Here is a 26390-nt window from a genome sequence, read left to right as displayed (position 1 = left end):
TCTATGAGTTTGCTTGAGCTGCCTTAACAAAACACCATAGGTGACTTGAGTAGCAGAAATGTATTGCCTCACACTTCTGGAGGCTACAAGTCCAAAATCAGTGTTGACAGAGTGGTTCCTTCTGAGGGCTGTGAGGGAGAAATCTGCACCAGGCCTCTCTCTTCAGCTTGTAGATGGCCATCTTCTCCCTGTGTCTCTTCACCTTGTCTTCCCTCTGTGTGGCTCAATTTCTCCCTGTATGAGGATGCCAGTCATATTGGATTAGGGCCCACCCTAATGACCTAATTTTAACTTCTGTCAAGACCCTGTCTCCAAATAAGGTTGCATTCTGAGGTACTGGGGGTTAGGACTTCAACATACAAATTTTGTGGGGGCACAATTCAACCCATCACAGTGGGCATTCTCCCCAGTGGGCATCTCCCTGCATCACACCAGCCCAACTCCTTGGCGGAAAGCATGTGGATTGGGGCCTGCCGGAAGAGAGAGAGCCCATAATTGTGTTAATTGCCACAATACCAGATCTGCAATTAATATGCCATGGGAACAAAGAGCAAACGCACTAATAGCACATAATTGGACTTAAACTACACCCTCAGCAGAGCTGTGCAACTGAGCTCCGCTGTTTATGCTCCTTTTCAAATTAGCAAAGACGAGGAAATAACATCCTTTTCCCCTTCACCCTGCTCAGAGGGGAGGTGCGGGGGAACCTCGGGGATGGGGATGCTTGGCGGGTCACCCTGGTTGGATCTTGTCTGGAGCCAGGCACCCAGGCCTGGCCTTTGGAGCTATGGGCAAGGTGAGGGCGTCGAAAGAGTGAGGAATCCAGACCTTTCTGCAAGTCCTGACGCTGCGGCAGCCTGACTGGGGCTTTGGCAGACACCCACCCAAGGCGGCAGGGATTCTGGTGATGAGGACATTGGAGTGACTCACATGTTGAGTGGTGACTATTTTGGGCCCTGGGGCAGTATCGGTTGGGACTTGGAGACCTGAGGCTCAGTGCTGCAACCTCTCCTCCTCCATTCCGGGGGTGGCCGTCAAGTCCAGGCGCAGATGGCAGGCCTCCCTTAGAGGAGCAGATAACAGCACTCTTGGCCCGTCTTCCTTCTGCCCTCTTAACACGCAGGCCTGACTGCCTTGCGTCTCCATGGCCCCAGGGACAGGCGGTCTGGAGTCTGCCCTGCCCGTGCTTGCCTCCTTCAGCTGGAAGGTGCCCTGCTCAGGCCTGGAGGCAGCTGGCACGAGCTTTAGTCCTAACATGCAGCATCCCCTGCCCAGCTAGTCTCTGGGGCTCCTCGCCCTTGGCCTCCCCATCTTCCTCCTCCCTGTTCCTCCAGCTCCCGGGCCTTGCTGCAGCAGACGCAGGGGTGGACTGAGCCTGCAGCCTGCAGCTCACCCAGTCCTCCCTTGCCTATCTATCACTGCTCCTAACTGGGCCTGTGCAGCCAGGGGGCCAGGGTGGGAGCGGGACTAACAGACTCCTCAGATGGGTCCCCTCCCCTCCTCTCCAGGCCACTCCAGGGCAGGGCTGCCCCTGCCCTTCTCACTCCAGCGCTTTCCTGCAATTTGCCTCCCTGCCTTTCCCCTGGCTCCTGCTAAGCCACCCACAGCAAGGCTCATTGAGAATTCTGGGGGCCTGATCTGCCGTTGGCTGGTTGGGGAGAAGACTATCATCCTCCCACGGGCAGCCTCCTCATTTGCATCCCCTAGATCAATGGCCTCAGATGATTGAAGCCCAGCACTGCCACTTCAGTGAGAATGGTGAGTGAGCAGGGAGGGGAGAAGGGGCAGGAGTTGGCCCCCTCACCCCCCACACTCCGCACAGGGCACCGCCCCCCGACCCCCGCCGCTTCCTGCTGCCCCTTGAGGCCTAAGGGGCACTGGAAAGGAGCAGAAGTCCCTCCCTAGGTGAACTTTTTCTGCAGGCTGCACAGAGAAGGGGGCAGTGCCAGGCCTGTGGCAGCAAGGCTTGCTGTGATGTTCCGGGCATAAAGATGCCTGGCCCTGGGTCAGGGCCATGGGGAGGGGAGGCTCTGGGAGGACAGGCTCGGCCTCCTTCGTCAGACATGCCAGGACTCGGGCCTCGGGGCTCTTAAAGAACAGGCGGGATTCAGGATACTGGCAGGCAGAGAGAGGAGGGTTAGTTACTCCTGCCCTGTCCACACCCTGAGGGGTGGGGCTGATGGAGAATGGACCTCGCTGGAAGGATAGCCACCATCTTCTGAGCACCCACGACATGCCAGAAACAGTGCTGAGAGCTTTCTGTGCATTATGATGCTTAATCCGTACAACAGCCCCATGAGGCACGTGTCATTATCATCCCATTTTATAGATGAAGAAACAGAGAGGAGAGGCCACAGAGCCAGGAAGTGGCAGACTCAGGGTTAAATGAGAGAAGGCCCAGGAAGGGCTTGGTAACTGAAAAGGGCCAATGCAGGTGAGAAGGCCATGTCTTGCATGTGTGTGAGGGCGGAGCCAGACTGGGATGATCAGGACAGGCCTGTCCTTGTACAGAGGGGACTTCCTGGCCCTCCTTTGGGATGGGGTGGGGGGCCTGGTCCTGGGTCAGGACATCTGCTTCCCCTCACTGCTCCACCCCAGCGTCTTGGCTCATAAGAGCTTCGGCTTTGGGGCCAGAGAGATCTAGGCTCGAATCCTGACTCTAATACTTAGCTGTGTGACGTTAGACAAATTACTTACCCTCTCTCAGCCCCCGTGTCCTCCTCTGTGAAGCAGGATCCTCATTGTATCCATTGCACGTGATTGCTGCCAGAATGAAATCAGATAATGCACACTGAATGCTCTGCGCAGGGACCGGCCCACGGCAAACGCTCTGGGAGTCGTGCTCGTTATTTCTTGATCTCTGGGGGGTGATTACTCCCTGCTACACAGATGAGGAGGAAGAAAGAAGTATCCCCGAGCAACTAAATGAGCTGGAGGTTTGACAGGGCCAGAAATTCTGAAATCTAGCTCTTGGTATTTATTGGGGTTTGCTGGACCCGGAGCTTCAGGGCCAAGGAAAGAGCGCAAAAAGACCGGAGCAGCCTCAGCTGAGGCCGGCTCTGCTACCTGTGCTGGGCGGTCTTGGCAAGTCACTCAACCCCTCTGATCTCCTGCTTCCCACCAGTTAAACAGGGATGAGTCAAAACCTTGACGAGGGAGATTGTTGTGAGTCCCAAATGCATACAGATGCCCTTGAGAAAGGGAGTCTGCTAGAGACACGCAAACTCTAGAGTGCTGTGTGAAAGTAGTTATTATAACCGTCATCTCCTCAGACTTCTCAAAGTACGTTCACGCATATCATCACCACCATCATCATTGTGAGAGCAGTTACCACCAACTGAACAGCTACTACTTGTCGCAGGCTGAGCTAAACCCTTTCTATGCATCTTCTCATTTAATCCTTACAAGCATCTGAAGGAGGTATGATGATGAGGATGATGATGTCCATTTTATAGATGAGGAGACTGAAGCTCAGAGTAATTAGGTTGTCTGGTCTTTTCTGCTCATAACTGGAACCCAGGTCTGTCTGAAGCAAGACCATGTGAGTAAGACATTCTTCCTATTTTCTTAACCACTTTATCCTACAGTCTCCCCCATTGCAGGAAACATGATGGAGCTACAGATAGAATCCCAGTTTGTGCTGTTGCCACTGTGCCCAAACAGTGGCTATGTTTCCTCTGTGTGCTGGGGAAGCAGCCGCATTTCTGCCCTCGGCTTGCCCTCCTCCTGGGAAACCCAGTTCAGTCCTTCCCATTGGGGTGTCGTGTGCAGAGAGGGCACGTTTGGCTTGCGTGCCCTCAGAGGGACCAGGTTTGTCCATATGCTGTGTGTGTGTGGAGTGCATTGGGGTGTACAGTTCATGCCATGGAATAAAACAGCCGCCCCCTCCCCTCCACCACACGCAGAGTGAGGGGCTCACCTGCATCCCGCTGCCCATCCAAAGCGGGCAGGGGAATATGCCGTGTGTTACCTTTGGGAGAGAGTATAAGCAGGAAACCCAATCCTTGTCCCATCTTTTGGGAGTGCAAAAGCGAGCTGCCTGGCTTCTGTGGGAAGTGAGGTTTTCCTTCCCTGGAAATTTTCACCAGCCAGTGATAGCTGATGCTTCAAGTGCGGGAATTCTTAGTTCCCTTGCAAATGAAGAGACATAGAAAGCGTTAGAGTCTGAAATAAACCCACAGGTCCTCACCTGATTCCCTGGAGACCACGGGAACTCCCCTTCTTAAGTCAGGGTTTCTGCCACTGCCAGAGGCTTAAAGCTGCGAGCCTCGGATGGTAGCGAGTCATAACAGCTGCTGCTGTGCACTGCTTCATCTGTTCCTCTCAGCACCCCGCGAGGCGGGCACTGACACCTCCAGAGTGAGAGTGGAGGTGAGGGACCTTACCCAAGGCCGCAGAAGGAGAAAGCACGACTGGAAAAAATACAGAAAGGCTCATCGCTGCACTCCTTGTACAAGCAAAAGACTGGAAAGAATCCCTCAACAGGAAACTGATGAGATACACTCGGGCATGTCCGCGTAAAGGAAACGGTTTCTCTACTCACAACTCTTCTGACACCAAATGTATGGGTTTTCCACACCAAGCGATTCTCTAATTCTCTGTGGACACCAATGAGGTGTCCTGCAATTTAATTCAATTCTGACACTAACTACCCAGAGTCAGTGCAGACCTCACAGGTTAAGGGCTCAGTCCCACAAGGCTGCCCCCACTTCAGATGCCAATCGCAAGTAGTAGGTCCCCAGGTTACCCATACTTCTGTCCGATTTGGCTACAATTCTGGGAATTCCCACGACCCCCTCTTCACGTTCGATAATTTGTCAAAATGGCTCATGGAACTCAGGGAAACACTTTCCTTACTTTTACTGGTTTATTATAAAGGATATAAATGGACAGGCAGATGAAGAGGTACATGGGTCAAGGTCTGGAAGTGTCCTGAGTGCAGGAGCTTCTGTCCCTGTGCAGTTGGGGTGCCCCTTGCTCCCAGCACATGGATGTGTTCACCAACCCAGAAGCTCTCCGAATCCTGAAGTTCAGGGATTTTTATGGAGGCTTCATCATGTAGGCATGATTGATTATTAACTCAATCTCCAGCCCCTCTCCCCTCCCTGAGGTTGGGGGTGGAGTGGGGCTGAAATTTCCAAGCTTCTAATCATGGCTTGGTCTTTCTGGTGACTGGCCCCCATCCTGGAACTATCAGGAGCCCACCAAGAGTCGCCTCATTAGAACAAAAGACGCTCCTATCGCCCAGGAAATTCCAAGGGATTCAGGAGCTCTGTGCTAGGAACCGAGGATGAAGACCAAATATCAATTTCTTATTATATCACAATATCACACCATACAAGGAAGTACTACGCAGCTATGAAAAGGAATGAAGACTATGTTTGTATACTGAGATGGAGCCATTTCCAGGATATTTTATTAAGTGGAAAAAGCAAGATGCAGAACAGCAGGTGTGATATGCTGCTTTTTATCTAAGAAAGGGGAGAGAAATATATTCAAATATTCACTTGTGTTAAAAAAAAAAAAAACCCACAATGGAAGGGTTAGCCAGAAAGAGACAAAATGGTAATCTATAAGGGGAGGCGGGCACAGGCAAGAGGAGACAGGAATGGAACTAGACTTCTCTGAGCACCGTGCTTTCTAGATTTGACTTTAGAACCATGCAAATATTTAATATAACCATAAAACAAAATTAAATAGAAATTTTACAAAAGGGAAGGAAATGGATAGATACGGGTTTGAATGAGGTCTATCCAACCAGAGTCCCTACTTGAAGCAAACATCCTTTTGCCTCTCATTTATTATCCCTTCTAAGAGCAACGGAGTGACCTGGCCAGGCCACCAGAAGGCAGAGATGAGGCCAGACCTTGCACATTCTGGGGCTCCAGGGGGACCCTGTTGGTCGTGCTGGGGGCTGTGGTTTGAGGACTTTCGGGAGTTTGTAATCAGCGGCTCTCATCAAGATTTTCACAACGTTCTCCGGCAGCAGCCCTGAGGTGTGTTTGCTCCCAAGCACCTCATTAGGAGAGTGGCTGCAGTGACCGCTTACCTGCCTCCAGCTCAGTTCCACACTCGCCCAGTGCACGCGGTGCTAACAGTAATAACACGCCCACCTGAGAATGGCTCGGCTTCCTGGCAAAGAGCTTTCCCGCACTCGACCTTGTTTCATCCTCATGGCAACTCTGGACCCGGGAATGAAGGTCCCAGTGAGGATCCCAAGGTTGGCCGAGGACTGCCCCCCACGGCCTCATACGGCTGGAGGGTGGCAAGCCCCACCTCTGACTATGGTAGAGCAGCCTGCTCCGAGCTGTGGGACCCCGCACAGGGCTTTTTTTTTTTAGCATCTGGGGTGTAATTTCATGTAGGGGCTAAGGCACTGTTCTGGGCTCGGACGGATGTGAAATTGAATCCCAGGTGTCTAGCAATGTGCTTGAGTAAATTTTACATATTTCTCAATAAAAGTACATTCTGGAAAGGGTTGCTGGAGGTGTCAATGAGACGTCACTTACAGGTGAAGAGTTGAGTATAAGAGGCTGTTATTATTAGCAAGAGTCCTTTCAAAAGATGTAACACCCTGGAAATTCTGTGTCCTCTCTATCTACTGTGCAGATGGGCTGACTATAGGTTCAAATGTCCAAGCCTTCCTTGCCAGGCTGACAAAGCCACCTCCTTTCCTCCCGTCTACACCCCCACTAAGGGCAGGCCCAGGTGATACTGCACTTCCCCTGCTCCACGGCTCCCCTGCGCTGCTGCTCTGTCAGCAGCTGGCTCAGCTCAGGCAACGTTCCTCCCTGCTAACCGTAACTCTGGATCGATCCCCATCTCAGGGTCATTTTGAGGATTAACTAATCCATCACGTGGAGACCTTTAAAAATTGCCAATATGGCCGAGGCGATTGTCACACCGATTGGAAACCGAGTTCACTGGTTTCCCTGGCTTCCAAGACACTCAAGCTGAGCCTTGCAGCTGGACCAACTCTCCAGCGGGCAAAATCTCAGTGTGTGCAGGTTGCGCTGAGCTCACCGGCAGTCTGTCTGCCCACCTGCCGCTGGACCTTTCTGATCCACCTCTTTGTTTCTTTAAGGGACAGCAAGAGTGAGAAGATAAAGGGATCAGGATTCCAGACACCCAAGAGCTTTTGTTTGTGTTTCTAATAGAACTGAATACATTACATTTTCCCTCTTGGCATCAGCTTATTGACTCAAAACACCATTCTGAGATTATACCTTTCTGATTTTATGTTTTGTAAATCTCTAAGGTCCCCGGAAACCTACAGGGTACGTTTTTTTTACCCTCTGAGGTGTGATCTCCATAATAAAAAAACGAACACTGCAATTCATTTAGTTCTTCGCTGAGTATTTATTGAGTAGCTTCTGTGTGTTCAGCAGTTTACCAGGAGCTCAGAAGCCTCCTGAAGGAACAAGAGAAACCGCCACACGTTTAGACCTACTGTGTACTGGGCTCTGCGAGGCCCTTTAATTGCCTCATTTCATTTAAATAATTCTCACAGCTCTCAAAAATTGTTATCCCATTTCACAGGTGACAAAAGAGACTCAGAAAGTTCCATAACTTGTCCAAGGTCATCCGTAGGTGCAGGAGCTGGAATTCCCGTCCAGTGCTGTGTGATTGTACCATCTGGGTTCTTCCCACTAGAAAGTGTAGAGGAGAAAAGGACACATGTGGATAGCCAATCAACAGCACAAAGAGTACAAGCATTGTGCACAAGTAGCACAACGGCACAAAGTAGCAGATTATCAAGGCCGGACTGTCTGGTTAAGAGCAAGTGGGAGTTGGGGAGGGAGCGCCTGATAGTCAGGAGGACTTCCTGGAGGAGGCAGCCCAGAGGTGTGCTGTAAGGACCTGAGGCTCAGGGCAGAGAGAGGGAGGGTGTGCCATGTGATGCTGGCCCTGGGAAGGAATGAACTTGAGTGCAGATAGTGGTGAGACAGCGGGCCCTGATGTCAGCTGGGTGGGGCCTGGGGTTTAGGGGTGGGAAGCCCGGCAGGGCTGTCTGGACCTGATGAGGTGGCAGCAGGGAGCCACCCAGAGCTAGGGAGGGACGGAAGCAACAGCAGCGCCTGGAGAGGATGACTCTGCAGTGCTGGCTGGAAAGAGTGGAGGGGCGTGGCCTGGAGAAGGCAGGTGCCTTGGGAGGGCTCCACCCAAGGGGAGTCTAGTCCTCTTGGACTTGGGAGGAGACGGCGGGGGAAGCAGAGATGGAATCTTCAGGCTTCAGTGGAGGGTGCCTTTGAGAGACAAAGGCCAGGGAAGAGCATATTCCATTACCGATTGCTTTGAAACTCCTCCTGGCTCACAACCCACCTCTGTTCACTGCTGTTCAAGGTCTTCTTGTGGCCTGTAGGATTAAGGCCCAATCCCTCACCCTGTCAGTTAGGGCACCTCACAACCTGGCCTCCATCCACCTTGTTGGGCTCTTCACCCACCACTCTCCTAAACAAGTCCTCTGCTCTCCACACCAAGTGACTCCTTCTCCTCCCAGCCTCCAAGCCCACCCGCCCTCCTCTATCTACCCCACCCCAAGCTGGCCTCCACAAAGCCCACCAGCCCGCCAGACCCTCTCAGCAAACATGGCCGTGACAATCATTGTGCAGTAAGTCACCTTTGATAGCTCTTCCAGCACAGTCTTGAACAATTACATTTTATTGTCATTTAACTTTTGCTGTTGGTGTCTCCCTAATCCCACTGCCCTGTCCTTGAGGGCTGATTCTTCTTTGCAGCATAGTTGTCTCCACTGGGGATGTCATTTCACCTTTCTGTCTTAGTTCCCTCATCTGCAAAATGGAGCCAAGAATGTCTCCTAGGGCACAGTGCCTGGCACACAGGAGCCCATCCATGACTGTTCCAGTCCTTCCCTCTAGTGTGGGCGGTCCCAGGACAGGAGGAAAAGGGGAGGACCCAAGACCCCGGTAGGGATCCACCAGAGGGACACTTCTTTATTCACCTGGATCTCTGCATTTCTAAGTGACCATTAACATCATATGAAGACCTTCTAGAAAGGGCGTGTGCACAAGCCACCTTTAAAAAGCCACAAACGGATTTCTTCACCAAATGTAGGAATCTTGAGTTACAAATTCAAGACCGACTCCCTGGGACCGGCGATCCCCCTCCGAGGGCTGGAACCCCCGCAGCACGTGCTGCGCAGCCCTTGACTGTTTATAAAGCGGGTTTCCATGACCTCATCTCCTTGAACACCTTTCACGACCCCGCGAGCTCCCGCTCATCACCTCCACTTAGCATACGAGGACACCGAGGTTCTGGGAGGCGACGTGACTTGCCCGAAGTGGCACAGGGTGCTGGCGCTCAGGGGCCCGGGGCTGCACCCTCCGGGGGGGTCTGCACTCCTTGGGGTGGGGGTGGAAGGGCAGAAAGGGAGGCGCAGGCCCCAGGGTACCGCTCGCTCGGCTCAGGAGCCTGGGAGCGCGCGTGGGGATGAGGAGTTGATGCTCTCTGCTGCTGCGGGGGCACGGGTGCAGCCCCCGGGGCCCCTCCCAGCCTCTCCGGAACCAACCCCCGGGCGCGTCCCCGCGGGCGCGCGCTCCCGGCTCCGCGGGGGGGTCGGAGGCGCGCGCCCCTCCCCCGCCCCGCGCGCTCCCCGGGCCCGCCGCGCGCGCGCGCCTCGCCGCCGCTCCCCTCCCCGCCCCTCCCGCCGCCACCCCGCCCCCGGCCGGGTACCCTCGCCGGACCCGAGAGAGAGCGCCGCCGCCATCTTAGTTGCTGCCGCTGCCTCCAGCGAAGCGCTGCCTCGGCGGAGGGGAGGGCGCCCGCGGCCCGAGCGCGCGGCCCGCGTCACGGCGGCGGCCCCTCCTCGGACCCCGGAGCTCGCCGCGGCGCCAAGCAGCCGGCCCCGGGCCGCGAGAGCCCCGCTCGGCGCCCCGCGCGCGTCCCTGCCGCTCCCGCCTCGGGCCGGCCGCGGCGCCCGCAGCCCGAGCGATGCTGCGCCGCCCTGCGCCCGCGCTGGCCCCGGCCGCCTGGCTGCTGCTGGCCGGGCTGCTGTGCGGCGGCGGGGTCTGCGCCGCGCGAGGTAAGCGTGGGGGCCGGGCCCGGGCGCGGGGGCGGCGGGTCGGGGCGCAGGGCCGAGCGCCGGGAGCCGGGTCGGGACGCGGGCTTCGGGGCAGGCGCGCGGGCGGGGCGCGGGTTACCGTGGGTGCGCGATGCAGGGTCCGGGGAAGCCGGGCTCCATCCCGGGCGGGGCGCTTGGGCCCTGGCTGCCCCCATGGCAGCCCCGGTGGTGGCTGCGCGGATTTGGGGGGACGTGCAAACCGGCCGAAGGGTCGGTTCACCTTCCTCAGAAGCCCCCGCAGGCTGGGGTGCACCCCTGGGGTAACATGCCGGGTGCGTGTGTTGTGTGCTCAGATGTGCATCGGGCTGGGGGTGCAGGCACAATTTTTGGTGTGTGCTTACATAAGAGCCCACTCCCCCGCATCCCTCTCCGCGATCCCGGTCCTCTGCTGCTGCACCGCGGACACCTCATCTTCGCCCCTTTCCGCCTCCTCCGAGGTCCTTTAAACGTCTATTTTCAAACGAGCAAAGGCTGAAACTTCTTGCTCCCCTCCCACCTTTTCACCCAAAGGTGATACTGTGATGAGGTTTACGACTGAGGTCTCACCCTGTGTTAGAAATCTTCGTCTCCTCCAACCCCGACGCCTTGGTGCAGTTTTTCTGACGGTAATTAACATCGTGCGAGGGTTTAGATGGCTCCAACAGAAACGAGAAGCCCCTTTGATTCCTTAGTGCCAAAATTATTTTATGGTTACTTGGCAAAAAATATTTCTGAGCGAATTGATTATTTTGTTGTTGTTGTTTTAACCCTCATTCACTTAACCTTTCAGACGTTACATGCTTTCTGATATTGACTGATCTTGCCAACGAAAAACTTACGCATTGCAGATATATGCTTCCGAATGGATCTTGGAATCGTAAACATTTTCCTTGGCCTTGGAGCAAAGTATTCTAGGTGTAGCCTATAGATTACTTGGATCTAGTCTTCTCATTTTTTTTAATCAAAAAATTTTGGGGGAAGGATTGTTGGAGGTCTAGACGAAACGGTCGTATTTCAATTTAGCAAGCTTTTAAAAAATTCTCCTTTTCTCTTGCTTGGTATGACATATCGAGAGAAGTATGGTGTTCACAAATTAAAGGGCAGGAGAGGCAAATGCATCTTTTGTTCCGTGTTCCTTTCTTCACATCGAGGATGATAAACTTTGAATACTTCTTGCATTTCATTTCTAACATTCTTTTGACTTGTCAAATTCAGATCTTAGTCACTAAGTATTTAATTGTTCTCATTTTGGTTTTTAGAAGTTACAGCAAGCTAAGTTTGAAATGTTCTTTCCAGATGTGGGATGGAGGTCTGAAAGTCTAATATATCCAAGAAAAAATGTCAAAGTTTTGTTTCTCTTGGAGAAAACCCACACAGTTAAAAAATATATGCTTGGATTGGGTATTTTGGGAACTGTTCAAGTATATTTAGTTTAGTCATTGATAACATTTCTTGTGAAAATCCGTATTTTCTTCAGTTTGTCCATTCACCTACATTTGCAATTCGTGATTGAATTACTTGGGATACTTAAACAACTATCAGATATCTTCCTTGTGGCGGATTAACAAATCTTATGTGAAAGACGCGTTGAGTACTTGAGTCCTTTGTAATCTGCTAACTTTCTCTAAGCTTTTCTTGGTGCATTTATAGTACTTAAGAATTGTTAGTCTTCAAAATAAAAAGACATTTTAAACATCAGTTATTCTGTTGCATTTGTTGTTTTTGTTTCAGCTTGCAAGTTATAAAATGTCTCCTGAATGTTACATGAAATGCTAATAAAACATTTCATTTTGAAATGTTACAAATGAATTTTATGTGTAAATATGAAATTTGTGGAGACACATTCTGTGGGCTCGTTTTAAAAGATGATCATTTCCACTAATGTCTGCATTTTTTATTGCTTCAAGGCAGTATGACGTTATGATCTGCTGTTGATACTGGAGCTACCTCTAATAATTGTCAGTGGAATAAAGATCACAAATTACTGGAGAGAATGTTGTTTTTTTTTTAATATAAATTGCACTTTCACAATTCATTGCTGTATGGAGAACCCTAAATTTTACTTTAATTGTAGCTATAGTTCTCAAAAAACATCAAGTAAACCAAAATATTAGGAGAAATATCCTTGGCATGCCCTGCATGGCCATGTCTGCAGGCTGCCTTCTCTTTAATCAGTCAATGATCAGGAAATAGAAAAGTGAAGTAGAGAAAATAGAAAGCTTATATGAACATTAAATAAAAATAAATACAATCATGTAATGCATTTCAAAGCCAAATAAATAATAGTCACTATTATTTTCCCATTTGCGCACAAACTTCTCAGTGAGGTCTCTTCTCACCATCTTATTGGAAATTTCATCTCTCTGAACCCCTGAATCCTCCCTTCCCTGCTTCACTTTATTTTTTCCATAGCACTTATCTCATTTATTTACTTATTTTGTTTATGTTGTTTATTGTCTGTTACCCCTCATTAGAACATAAGCCCCAAGATGGAAGGGTGTTTTGGTATGGGGTGTTTTTTTTTTTGCATATGTATCCTATTTTCACCTGTCAGATAAATGTTATATACTGCAAAAAACATTACAGACATAGAGTATAAAACAAACTTAAATTCTGTAGTGTAGATATAGGAATTCATTAGCAGATAATTTTTCAAGGACCCATTCTGTTGATTGCAGTGTTAGGGATCTTAGATCATAAAAATCTGTAGCAGCCTTTGAAGGCTGTAGCTTTGTGGCTACCACTTTGAGTCCATTTTTTAAAAAATACTGTAATTCTCAGCTTTTTTTGAAAATGATTTCTTAATTTGTTACCTTGTTTTTCAGAAGCAACTTTGAGGAAAAAGTTATTTGAATATAGGCTTCAATACTATACTTAATCTAACGTTTTTATTGCTGAGAGTAAATATTTATTTTATGTAGAAGACATGTAACTGCTAAAGAAATAATAAAATATTAATAATTCTGAATGTATTCCAATTTAAGAGCTGTAGCTTGATTAACTGGAATCTTCAGTTAACTGGAATCCATCTTTTGGCTGTGTACTACTATTAGGAAAAGAAGCTTAAAACCAAGCAGTTTCATAGAAATTCTTTCTTTTTTTTTTTTTTTTGGTGAGGAAGATTGGCCCTGAGCTAACATCTGCCAATCCTCCTCTTTTTGCTGAGGAAGACTGGCCCTGGGCTAACATCCATGCCCATCTTCCTCTGCTTTATATGGGACGCCGCCACAGCATGGCCTGACAAGTGGTGCGACAGTGCGCGCCTGGGATCTGAACCGGCGGACCCTGGGCCGCTGCAGCGTGCACTCAACCACTTGCGCTACTGGGCTGGCCCCGAAATTCTTTTTCAAAAAGAAGTTTTAGGAGTTCATGTCATATATTATCTGTGTCAGTACTATTTAATTTAATTAATTAATTTATTTTTTTTGGTGAGGAAGATTGGCCCTAAGCTAACTTCTGTTGCCAATCTTCCTCTTTTTGCTTGAGGCAGAGTGGCACTGAGCTAACGTCTGTGCCAGTCTTCCTCTCTTTTGTATGTGGGCCTGCCGCCACAGCATGGCTTGATGAGTGGCATGTAGGTCCGCGCCCAGGATCTGAACCTGCGAACCCTGGGTTGCAGAAGCGGAGTGCGTGAACTCAACCACTACACCACTGGGCCAGCCCTAGGACTATTTGATTTTTGAGCCAAAAAGAACAATTAATATTTCATATTTTAGATATGAAGAATATGATTGATAAATGAAATTTTTATGAAATATGATAACATTGTTTTTGAAATTAGAAAATGCTGTAATTCCGTGACACCAGTTTCAGGACTTGGTTAAGCTTATTAAGCCAACTTTTAATGTTTAAAATGAAGAACCTGGGGGATGTTAAAATTTTAAGACATGAAGAAAAAGGATTGAATTATTTTTATTATTGCTTCCTAAGACAGGAAAATATAATTTTTTGGATAGAGTTTTCATTTATAAAAATTGAAACAGGGCCGGCCCCGTGGCTTAGCTGTTAGGTGTGTGCGCTCTGCTGCTGGCAGCCCAGGTTCGGATCCCGGGCATGCACCCACGCACCGCTTCTCCGGCCATGCTGAGGCCGCGTCCCACATACAGCAACTGGAAGGATGTGCAGCTATGACATACAACTATCTACTGGGGCTTTGGGGGAAAAAAATAAATAAATAAAATTATAAAAAAAAAATTGAAACAAAATAGGAGATCTGATTATCCTGAAAAATCACCAAGAGTCTATTTCTCACATATTCTGGTTAATTGAGGCTTTAGATCATTATACTTTTGAAAATATACCTTGCTTTTTCTGTGGTATTGATTTGGTAGGAGCAGAGGTACTTGCAGAAATGTGTCTTTGTAAATGAAATTTAAATTATTGATTTGCTATAAAATACAGATTTTAGTAGAGCTTAAGGAATATGGATTCAGGATTGGTGGAAATGATTTATGCAGTGTCATGTTCTTGCAAGGGTAAAAAAAAAAAGCCTCAAAAGTGACATTTTGACACTAGTAGAGACTGCAAAGGCCAGAGAGAGGAACCCTCAAACTGATAGATGCACAATACCCCTCTTTTCCATAGAGCCACCACCACCTAGGAATTGGGGTACTGCATTTGTCCCTGATTTGATAGGTCCTTTCTCTCCTATGTTTTAGGCATATTTCCGTTAATTTTCTCATTTAACTGTAGGATATTATTATTAGATTAAAATTTTTCACAAGATCTGTTGCTAAGGCTTTTTTATTTTTAAAGTCCTAGGGAAAGATTCAGTTACTTCAAAGTAACTGAATTTAGAACATCTTAAAAACCTGTAAAACACATCTGAAAGTTGTGTTTTCCTAAACCCCAATAAGTAGGTGGTAGCATGGGAAAAGAAGAGTTGTGTTTTTCATTTTTACCTTTGGTCAGACGTGGATGTTATCTTTCAGTCATCTGTTTTGGACCAGTCTGGTTCTCTTGTGACAAGAACTTCTATAGAGTCGGCTACTTTTCAAGTCTACCTTGAGCGCTACTTTCTTGAACTCATTGTTTACGGCAGAAGAAGACTTTCTTTTCCTATGTCCACTCTTTTTTTATTTTTCAACAACTTTATTGAAATATAATTCAAATACTATAAAATTCACCCTTTTAAGGTTTACAATTCAGTGATTTTAGTGTATTCATAAAGTTGTGCAACCATCACCACTCTCTAATTTCAGCACATTTTCATCACCCCAAAAAGAAACTCCATACCTGTTAGGAATCACTCCAAATTGTCCCTTTTCCCCATTCCCTGGCAACCGCTTACCTACTTTCTATCTCTATGGATTTGCCTGTTCTGGACATTTCATATCAATGGAATCATACAATATGTGGCCTTTTGTGACTAGCTTCTTTCAGTTAGCACAGTGTTTTCAAGGTTCATCCATGTAGCATGTGTCAGAACTTCATTTCTGTTTATGGCTGAATAATATTTGTTGTGGACTGAATGTTTGTGTCCCTCCAGAATTCATATCTTGAAACCTAATGCCCAATGTGATAGTATTTGGGGGTGGGGCTTATGGGAGGTGATTAGGTCATGAGGATGCAGCCCTCACGAATGGGATTAGTGCCCTTGTAAAAGAGACCTCAGAGAGCTCCCTTGCCCCTTCTGCCACGTGAGGACATGTGGAGAAGACCACTGTCCATGAACCAGGAAGCAGGATCTCACTGGACACTGAATCTGCTGGCGCCTTGATCTTGTACTTCCCAGCCTCTAGAACTGTGAGAAATAAATTTCTGTTGTTTATAAGCCACCCAGTCTATGGTATTTTATTATGGCAGCCCAAACAGACTAAGACAATATTCCATTGTATGGATATATCACATTTGGTTTATCCATTCATCAGTTGATGGACGTTTGGGTTGTTTTCCACTTTGTGGCTATTATGAATAATGCTACTGTGAACCTTCACATACAGGTTTTTGTGTGGACATGTATTTCAGTTCTCTCGGATACATACTTGGGAGTGCAATTGCTGGGTCTTATGATGACTCTACGTTTAACATTTTGGGGAACTGCCGAACTGTTTTCCAAAGTGGCTGCACCATCCTACATTCACTCCTGACCTCCACAGTCACTCCTGGGAGCATCTTTCTAATCAGATACATATTTCACAGTTGGTGAAGAAGAGTTTTCTTAGGAGAGTTTTATTTAGGTTGCTGATTTTTTTCTTGTTCTAGATAGACTGGCATTTCATCCAACCAGCCGCTTCCTACTGCCATTATCTCTCATGTCATTTCCACCCAGGATCTCAGACTTGGAGTTGAAAGGTCTGTCCTCTACACTCGAGTAGCCTTCCCTGTAGAGTAGCCTTCCCTGTAAGCCGACGTTTCTTCACACGTCCCTGACAATTGTAGGGTCAACCCTGGGCACTTGTTAGCACACAGAGCAACCCTTTTCTTACCAACATTGTTTGAGATGTGGTCGGTTCTCCTCAGGACTAAATCTTATCAACCTTCCAATCTCTGCTGGCATTCGGCCCTGTAGTGTTGTTTTTACCACCTTCACTTTGAGCAAGGCTGAGAGCCTGGCCCAGCATCGGTCCCCCAGGCCCTGCTTTCTGGCTGTGATCTGAGGAATGAGCTACAGACCTGCAGACTCAGTGGCTGGGGGATACGCCCCCAGTCACAAGCAGAGGAAATAATCTAGGTTCCCCGAGCAGAGTTTCACTCTGTGAAAGGAACTGGAAGAAACACTAGGATTCTTACACTACAAGTAGTTTAGAAAATGACATTTCTTCATTCATGACATCTTTGTTATGCTAATTGGCTAAAAAGTGTGCTTTGTTGAAGTAAATTATTTTGCCTGATTCTTTGATTTTATTGTTTAATTACCTATTCGTTATTTACCCAATCTTCACTCATAGTATAAAAACACTTGGAAATATGTCTTTAGATTCAAAGTGAATTTTAAAACTCAGTAAAAACAAATGTCGTCTTTGTTTAATACCCACTTCAAGTGTAACAGAGACATTTATTCTGAGCTCTTCCTAATACTTAAAAACATTTTTTAATATAATACAGCACTTTCATTTTAAGGACCACCAAGAAAAAAATTGTCATAAACTTAAATTGAAGATAAGCAAAACTTGAGAATGATTTGTATAAGGTTGTCTATTAAGTGGCTTTTAAAGAACATAAATTGGGGCCAGTCCCGTGGTGTAGTGGTTAAGGTCGGTGTGCCGTCAGTGGCCTGGGGTTCTCGGGTTTGGATCCAGAGCTCAGACCTACACCACTCATTGGCCATGCTGTGGCTGTGACCCACATACAAAATAGAGGAAGATTGGCACAGATGTTAGCTCAGGGCAAATCTTCCTCACACACACACAAAGAGATTATAAAGAACATAATTTATTCCATCTGAAATGCAGAATCCAGTCATATTTAATTTTGCATATTTCAGATGTAGTTAGTGATGCATATTGATAAGACCAGCTGCATAATACGTGGGGTGAAGTGCAAAATCAAAGTGTGGGGCTCCTTGGTTCAAAAATTATTAAGAATTTCAAGATGGCAGCGGAGCATTAAACCAAGCAAGGGGCCCGGCACACCTAGGAAACTGGTCCTGAGAATTGATTGACTTATGTGGCTGGGTGTCAATAGGAGGAGGTGGTCCTATGGGCACCCTCTCAGATGAACCAGCTGATGCACAGCCTCCTCGGCGGCGCCTCCCGGCTGATGCCCCCTCTCCTCGTTGGAAGACTTTTATTCTCTGCTGGTCCCAGGGGCTGCACGCTCTTCTCTGCCCCCAGCACCCAGCAAAGGACAGATGATATAAGTTCATAATAGACAATGGGAGCCAATTGGAGGTAGAGGCTAACTGAGGAATAGCGTCGCTTTTGGTTGGGGGATTAAAGCCTTTGCGTCAAGCGGATTATGTTTACCTTTAAAATGCCTTGACTAATTCATGCCAGTTTCCTATTACTTATGGAATTAGTAACAAGGATAACAGAAATAATTAAAATTCTTGGATAATCCCTAATCTTTTTTTGCCATGTGTTTCAAACGTTTATCAGAGTAGCTAGTAAGTAGCAAAATGCCCTGGTTTGAATGTAATGTTCTCGCTCCGCCCCACTCACTTTGGGCTACAATTATTAAAGGATCCGTGGGAGGACGAAAGGTGGGCAGCAGCCATTCTCAGTGTTTGGGCACCTCGGTTAGTGGTGCTGTGTTAATGGTAGGTTACCTTGATAATCCTCAACCTGGATTAGAAAGCTCTGAACTGGCAGTGTTTCTGATCTTGTTTCTGAGTTGTTTGTAAATATCTGTTAATATCTGCCCATGATTCCTGAACAAAGCATTTTCGTTTGGCAAGAGTTTAAAAAGTCCGTGCCCAAGTGTATGAAGCCTTCTCTTGCTTAATTAAGAGAAGCAACTAATAAGCATCATTTAAACATTTAAAGCCTAGAATAGAAAATGACTTAAATTCTTTTTTTATATGAAATCTGACATTTTAAAACTTCTTCTAACTGGAGAAACATATACCAGTGGGATAATTTTGTAACATAGTCTCCTGCCTCCCCCTCATGGTAACTTTAATTAATAATAACTGCAACATTAATATTTGATGAAATGTCTTAGATCATAAATGCCAGTGATTAATATATATTTGCTTATTCAGTTGATAGAGTTTATCTTTTTTTTAATTTATTTTTTGGTGAGGAAGATTGGCCCTGAGCTAACATCTATTGCCAATCTTCCTCTTTTTGCTTGGGGAAGATTGTTGCAGAGCTAACATCTGTGCCAATTCCTCCATTTTGTATGTGGCGCTGCCACAGCATGGGTTGATGAGCGGCGTGTAGGTCCACACCCGGGATCTGAACCTGTGAACCCCAGGCCGCCGAAGCGGAGTTTTCGAACTTAACCACTATGCCACCGGGCTGGCCCCTGATATAGTTTACTAATCCCATTTTTTTCCTAGAATTATTCTGAGTATTCTTGAAAGGTTTGAGATTTTTACCACTACTTTAAAAAAGTAATGCAAGTGGATCTGAACAGACTATATCTTCATTCCATTTTTTTTCTTTTCTTGTTGAGTATGTGCTTATGTGGTTTTCAGTGCTGATGGACAGAATGAAGCCAGGGGCAAAGAGAAAGCAAGTATAGGTTTAGGCCAGGCTTTGGTTGTTTAGGCCTGAAGGGAGAAGGCTGAACAAGTTTCCGTTTTATCTAGAAACTCAGCTCAGTGGGATAGGAGAGCAGATAGGGATTTAGGGGCAAAAGCCTTGGCTTAGAATAGAGCAGTCCTGACTGTACCTTCTTATCTTTTGGAAACCCAAGGACAGACACGTGAACTGATGCAGTGGGCAGTGATGGAACCCCGGCATCTGAGAAACCCTCAGTGGTGGCTAGCAGAAGTTAGTCCGTGTCTAGTTCTGTCAGATTGAGATTTTTCTTCTGAATTGCTCAGGCACGTTTTATTTCGCCATTCTCAGATTCTATTGCCTGGGTAAAGGGGACTGACCCCTGGCTGAGACGCCTTGACTTCCTCAGCTCTGTACCATTGTCTAGTGACTGTTGTTAGCTGCCTTAGCCTAGCTTTGTCTTGAGGTATTGTTTCCTGGGGCCCATTTCTGATTCCCAGAGGACCTGAAAAGGCAATTCATATCCAACTATTGGGAATTCAAATTGGAACTCAAATTGTATTTTCCCCTAGAAATATTGTTATAAATTGTTTAAACTCTAAAAGTGATCATCAGAAACCTATTTAACCCATAACAAGTGAAAATCAGGCAAATTTGCAGTAAAACATAGCACACACACCATTGCAACATTAGTAATTATATAAACCAATGATGACATGCTGGTTAAAATTTTGTGGTACATAGGTCTTGAAGTAGCTCTAAAAGATTTTGTGGGGAGGGTCAGCCATGATCAGTCTCTCTCCTTGGCTCACACCTGGAATGAAGAGGAGACTGAAGTGAGAGAAAGGTTGAGGAGGAGGAAGGAGCCCAATTACTTGACTCCTAAGTGAGCCAGTCTGTGAGAGGAGGAGGGAAAATAGCCTGCTCTTTGTGATCTTCACAAGAAGAAAGGAAGCAGAAGGGGGGAGACATGGGCCAACAAGCCCTCTGGTGCCCAGGTGGCAGCACTGCCCAGGAGTGGCTGGGTAGGGGGATGGAAGGTGGGTGAGGTGGAGGAGAGGGGCCCGTGCAGTGGGCCTTCTGCAAACTCAGGCCGTCTGCAGGTGCTGTGTCCACCGGGCCAGGACCTGCTTGTATATGCGGGTCTTCCCTTTCAGAGAATACTTACTAATGTGCGTCATTTAAAGGAATGACTTACGGTCAAACGTATTTAATGTTTTTCATCAAAGAAAATTTTACCGAAGAATCACTATTTAAAACTGTTCCTTGGGGCTGGCCCGTGGCCAAGTGGTTCAAGTTCCACGTGCTCCACTTCAGCGGCTGGGTTCGCGGGTTCGGGTATCGGGCGTGGACCTACTCCACTCGTTGGCCATGCTGTGGAGGCATCCCACATAGAAAACAGAGGAAGATTGGCACGGCTGTTAGCTCAGGGCTAATCTTCCTCAAGTGGGAAAAAAAGAGGAAGATAGCCAGTCGATGTTAGCTTAGGGCAAATCTTGCTCACCAAAAAAAAAAAAAAAACAACAAAATAAAACCGTTCCTTGGATTTTCCAAGTTCCTAAATCTATGTGAATTAAATTTACTCCTTTGTGGAGTTATTTTTCTAAAGCAAATGTAAAAAGTGTGTTTTACATAACCCCGAATTGTTCTTGATTGAATTTGTATGTGTCATTTACTAGAAGTCATTTTATACAGGGTGTTCTGTAACTTTCTCAATGTCATGATTCATTAAACATTTGTCCTGGGTACAGTGGGTGTAATAATCCATTAGAAGGATGTAGTAGCATATATTTAACTAATCCTTTAGGATTCCCAGACTGTTTGGTGTCAGAACCTCTATGCTCTCAAAAATTATTGAAGACCTCAGAGAGCTTGTGTTTGTGTGAGTTTTATCTATCAATATTTACTCTGAGAAATTAAATTGAGAACCTATTAAAATATTTAATAGTTAATTTAAAACAGTAATAATAAACCCATTAGATGGTAACAACAGACTTTTAATGAAAAATAACTACATTTTCCAAAACAGAAAACAATTTAGTAAGGAGACTGCCATTGTTTTACATTTTTGCTAATCTCTTTAATGTGTTTAAGAGAAGACGGAATTCTGCATTTAACCTGTTGCTATCTGTTGTTGGGGTGAAGTAGATGAAGAAAATTAGGCCTCACACGGATATGTTGCAGGAAAAGAAAGGGCTTTGGGGGCCCCCTGGAGGGTCTTGGGGACCCCCAGGAGTCTGTAAACCACATTCTGATAACTGCCGCTCTAGGGCAGGGGTTGATGTCAAAATACAGTTGGGAGATGTGTCTCCAGTAATTTACTTCTAAATAATAGTTGAGGTAGCAAAGCAAAGCTTGCAAATGATTTACTTAAAAAAAAAGAAATTGGAATTAATTCACTTATTCCTATAATCATGTCTCTCTTATTTACATTGTCACTTGCTTTCTTGGGTGTAGAAGACAGCAGTACAGTAGGGCCCTCAGGCCTGGGTTTGCCTGTAGTGTCCAGCACATTCTGCTGCCCCCCAGTGAGGGACCCTTATGGGTGGACAGTCAGTACCCACATGTGTGGGATCAGGATCTTGTGTGCTTGTGGGTTATGGATTATTGCTTTGGTTTTCTTTCTTTTTTTTTTTTGAGGAAGATTGGCCCTGAGCTAACATCTGTTGCCAATCTTCCTCCTTTTTTCCTTTTTTCTCCCCAAAGCGCCAGTAGATAGTTGTATGTCATGGTTGTACATCCTTCTAGTTGCTCTATGTGGGATGCTGCTTCAGAGTGTCTTGATGAGCAGTGCGTAGGTCTGTGCCCAGGATCTGAACCGGCGAACCCCGGGCCATCAAAGTGGAGCGCACGAACTTAACCGCTACGCCCCGGGGCTGGCACCTGGTTTTCTTTTTCTTTCTTTCTTTTTTTTTCGGTGAGGAAGATCGGCCCCGAGCTAACATGCATACCAATCCTCCTCTTTTTGCTGAGGAAGACCTGCCCTGAGCTAACATCTATTGCCAATCCTCCTTCTTTTTTTTCCCTTTTTCTCCCCAAAGCCCCACTAGACAGTTGTATGTCATAGTTGCACATGCTTCTAGTTGCTGTATGTGGGACGTGGCCTCAGCATGGCCGGAGAAGCCATGCGTCGGTGCGCGCCCGGGATCCCAACCTGGGCCTCCAGTAGCGAAGCGCGCGCACTTAACCGCTAAGCCACGGCCCGGCCCCCTGGTTTTCTTTTTAGTTTTGCCATGGAACACATTTTTGAGGGAAAAGGCAAGAATAGGTGAAAAAGTATAAGTAGACGTTAAAATCAGGTTTCTTTGGGCCTTTTCTTTGGTAGTATACATTTACCTTATTAGTATTTTCTGTGGAATGAGATCTAGAAAAAAAAATCAAGCCTATTTTTTTTTTAAGGTTCAATACTTAAAAAAAAGATTACCATCTTTGTTTTTCCTCACAAGATGGCCCTTTTTAGACCCTTAAATGGCTGATTTCATTGTGGAAATGCTTTTTTTTTTTTTGTGAGGAGATCAGCCCTGTGCTAACATCTGCCAATCCTCCTCTTTTTTTGCTGAGGAAGACTGGCCCTGGGCTAACATCTGTGCCCATCTTCCTCCACTTTGTATGGGACGCCGCCACAGCATGGCTTGCCAAGCGGTGCATCGGTGCACGCCCGGGATCTGAACCAGTGAACCCCGGGTCGCTGCAGCGGAGTGCGCACACCTAAACGCTTGCACCACCGGGCCGGCCCCTGATTTCGTTGTAGAAATGCTTTTTATAAAACTACCTGTACTGCTGTTTGCTTTATTTTCCTGGAGAATCTCCTGGAGTTTTCTCAGAATCTGGAGTCACTTCTGCTTGGAGATGTACCTGCCCTGTTTGTTTTGTGGAAATGTTTGTTGTTTGATTTGGCATTTTGCTTGATTACCAATGATCCAGTTTTTGGTTCAACTACATTCCTTAAATCCACTTTCCCCTTGAGAGGTCATCTAATCCTTTCTCCCCTTTTATAATCAAGTCCTTGACTTTTAAAATCTGGCAATTTGTCTTCCTGCTTAAATAATCTCTGGTTACTTGTATATCATTGCATTAGAATATTAAGTACTTTTAAATCTCTAAACTTAAAATATCTCCTAATCTATCTGAAAAAGTCAGTTTCTGAATTATATGGCTAGAATTCTAGAAATGGAAGGGGTTTTCAAAGTCATTTAGTTCAGTCAGCCCATTTTACCAAAGAGGAAACAAGTGAAGTTATTGTTGTCAGTATGATCCTTTTATAACTCAGAATCTGAAAAGAAGGAATCTGGTGGAGACCAATCTAGACTGTCTTTAACCCTATTTCTTTCTGTAATAAATAATATTCAGAAAGCCTAAATTTGGTGACTTGTTACAAACCTTTCATGTGCCCTTGATTCAGGAAAGATTATAAAATTATAGGGGAGTTTTAAAAATTCTGGAGAAAGGGTATGTTGTATTAACAATGTTACATTCTTAATTTTGTAGCACTTCTTTATGCAAATATCTTAGAAATTTGCACACTGTGCTGAGATCAGTTTTGGAGTTGACAAGAGCTTTAGAAATCAGCTCGAGCAGCTTTTGATGTGTGATTCTTGTCTACAGTGAGTACTGACATCAGTTAGCCAGGCTCTGCTGGAACTCATCTAATTAGGGAACCCTTTCATTTTGGAGGGTAGCCTTCATTTTCAGAAAGTCCTTGGTCTCAGTTCTGTTTCTGGATCCCCACAGAATAAATGCTGGCACTGTAGGAGTGTAGTGGAATGGTTAAGAACATAGACTCTGGAGCCAAGCTGTTGGGGATCAGGTCCAGTTCTGCTGTCCGCTTGTGTGTGCTCTTGAACAGGCTACTTAATCTCTCTGTGCCTCAGTTTCTTGGTCTGTAAAAGAGGGATAATGGTGCCTGTCTCAGGGTTGTTAGGAAGATTAAACAGATTTTGTAACTGTTTAGGACACTACAGTAAACACTATGTGTTTGCTGTTTTATTAACTCAATTCCATATAACTGCCCCCCTTTTTAAATTGAGGTGAAATTTACATAACATAAATTAGCATGTCCCCACACGTGCGTCCCACACCATAGTGGTGTGTTTATTACAATGAGAAACCTATATCGACACATCATCACCCAAAGTCCTTAGTTTACATTAAAGTTCACTCTTAGTGTTGTACATTCTGTGGGTTTTGACAAATGTATAATGACGTATATCCACCATTGTAGTATCGTACAGAATAGTTTCACTGCCCTAAAAATCCTCTGTGCTCTGTCTTTTTGTCCCTCCCTCCCCTTGAACTCCTGGTGGCCACTGATCCTTTTATTGTCTCGATAGTTTTGCTTTTTCCGGAATGTCATATAATTGGTGTTTTGCAGTACGTATCCTTTTCAGAAAGGCTTCTTTCACTTAGTAATGCATTTAAGTTTCCTCCATGTCTTTTCATGGCTTGATAGCTCATTTCTTTTTAGCTTTGAATAATATTCCATTGTCTGGATGTACTGCAGTTTATTTATCTATTCACCTACTGAAGGTCATCTTGGTTACTTCCAAGTTTTTGGCAATTACAGAAGAATAAAGCTGCTGTAAACATCCGTGTGCAAGTTTTGTGTGGACGTAAGTTTTCCATTCATTTGGGTAAATACCAAGGAGCACGAATGCTGGATCACATGGTAAGAGTTTGTTTAGTTTTGTAAGAAACTGCCGAACTGTCTTCCAAAGTGGCTGTACCATTTTGCATTCCCACTAACAATGAATGAGAGTTCCTGTTGGTTTATATCCTCACCAGCTTTTGGTATCATCAGTGTTGTAGATTTTGGCCTTTCTAATAGATGTGCAGTGGTATCATTGTTGTTTTAATTTCCAATTCCCTAATGACATATGATGTTGAACATCTTTTCATGTGCTTACTTTCCTTCCATCTGTATATCTTCTTTGATGAGGTGTCTGTTCAAGTCTTTTGCCCATTTTAAAATTGTATTGTTTTTCTTATTATTGAGTTCTTTGTATATTTCGGAGGACAGTCCTTTATTAGATGTGTCTTTTGCGAATATTTTCTCCCAGTTTATGGCTCGTCTTCTCATTCTCTTGATATTGTCTTTTGTAGAGCAGAAGTTTTTAATTTTAATGTAGTCCAGCTTATCAGTTATTTCATGGATTGTGCCTTTGATGTTGTATCTAAAAAGTTACCACTGTGTCCAAGGTCATGTAGGTTTCCTCCTGTGTTATCTTCTAGGAGTTTTATAGTTTCACATTTTACGTTTAGGTGTATATCCATTTGGAGTTTATTTTTGTGAAGGGTGTAAGATCTGTGGCTAGATTAATTTTTTTGCATATGGTTGTCCATTTGTTCCAGAACCATTCGTTGGAAAGACTGTCTTTTCTCCATTGTATTGCCTTTGCACCTTTGTCAAAGATCAGTTGACTGTATTTATGTGGGTCTGTTTCTGGGCTTTCTGTCTGTTCCATTGATCTGTCTGTCTGTTCTTTCACCAGTACCACACTGTCTTGATTAATGTAGCTTATGTAAAGCTTTGTTCTTCTCCTTCAAGATTGAGTTGGCTATTCTGGGTCTTTTGCCTTTCTATATAAATTTTAAAATCAGTTTATCCATATCCACAAAATAACTTGCTAGGATTTTGATTGGGATTATGTTCATTCTGTAGGTCAAGTTAGGAAGGACTGATGTCTTGACAATATTGAATCTTTCTGTCCATGAACATGGAATATCTCTCCATTTATTTAGTTCTTTCTTGATATTTTTGACCAGAGTTTTGTAGTTTTCCTCATAAATTTTATACATCATTTTGTTAGATTTATACCTAAGTATTTCATTTTGGAGGGTGCTAATATAAATGGTAACTTGTTTTTAATTTCATATTCTACTTGTTCATTGCTGGTGTATAGGAAAGTGAATGATTTTTGCATATTAACCTTCTAATCTGCAACTTTGTTACAATCGTTTATCAGTTCCAGGAGATTTTTTTTTTTCAGTTCTTTCAGATTTTCTATGTAAATGATCGAGTCATCTGAGAACAAAGACAGTTTTATTTCTTCCTTCCCAGTCTGTATGCCTTTTATCGTCTCATCACATTAGCTAGGATTTCCAGTACAGTGTTGAAAAGCAGCGGTGATGAGGCACATCTTTGTCTTATTTCTGATCTTAGCAGGAAAACTTTGAGTTTCTCACCATTAAGTATGGTGTTAGCTGTAGGTTTTTTGTAGATATTC

At 45.6% G+C, this 26390-nt stretch overlaps 1 protein-coding gene across 2 annotated transcripts in view; it reads left to right on the top strand.

The window, feature by feature from the left end:
- The first annotated feature begins 9752 nt into the window (after positions 1-9752).
- Positions 9753-26390, top strand: part of CLSTN1 (calsyntenin 1) — an 85616-nt gene continuing 68978 nt past the window's right edge. Inside the window, exon 1 of one of the 2 annotated variants that reach the window (XM_058552848.1) lies at positions 9753-10042. In XM_058552848.1, coding sequence (XP_058408831.1) covers positions 9952-10042 — 91 coding nt within the window. In that variant the 5' untranslated portion in view covers positions 9753-9951. The remainder of the gene's footprint in view (positions 10043-26390) is intronic. The other variant, XM_058552847.1, reaches the window with a different exon arrangement.

This window comes from Diceros bicornis, chromosome 13 (genome assembly GCF_020826845.1).
Source record: "Diceros bicornis minor isolate mBicDic1 chromosome 13, mDicBic1.mat.cur, whole genome shotgun sequence".
NCBI lineage: Eukaryota > Metazoa > Chordata > Mammalia > Perissodactyla > Rhinocerotidae > Diceros > Diceros bicornis.
The sequence above is the reverse complement of the archived record's forward strand: the minus strand, read 5'-3'. Positions and strand labels throughout refer to the sequence as shown.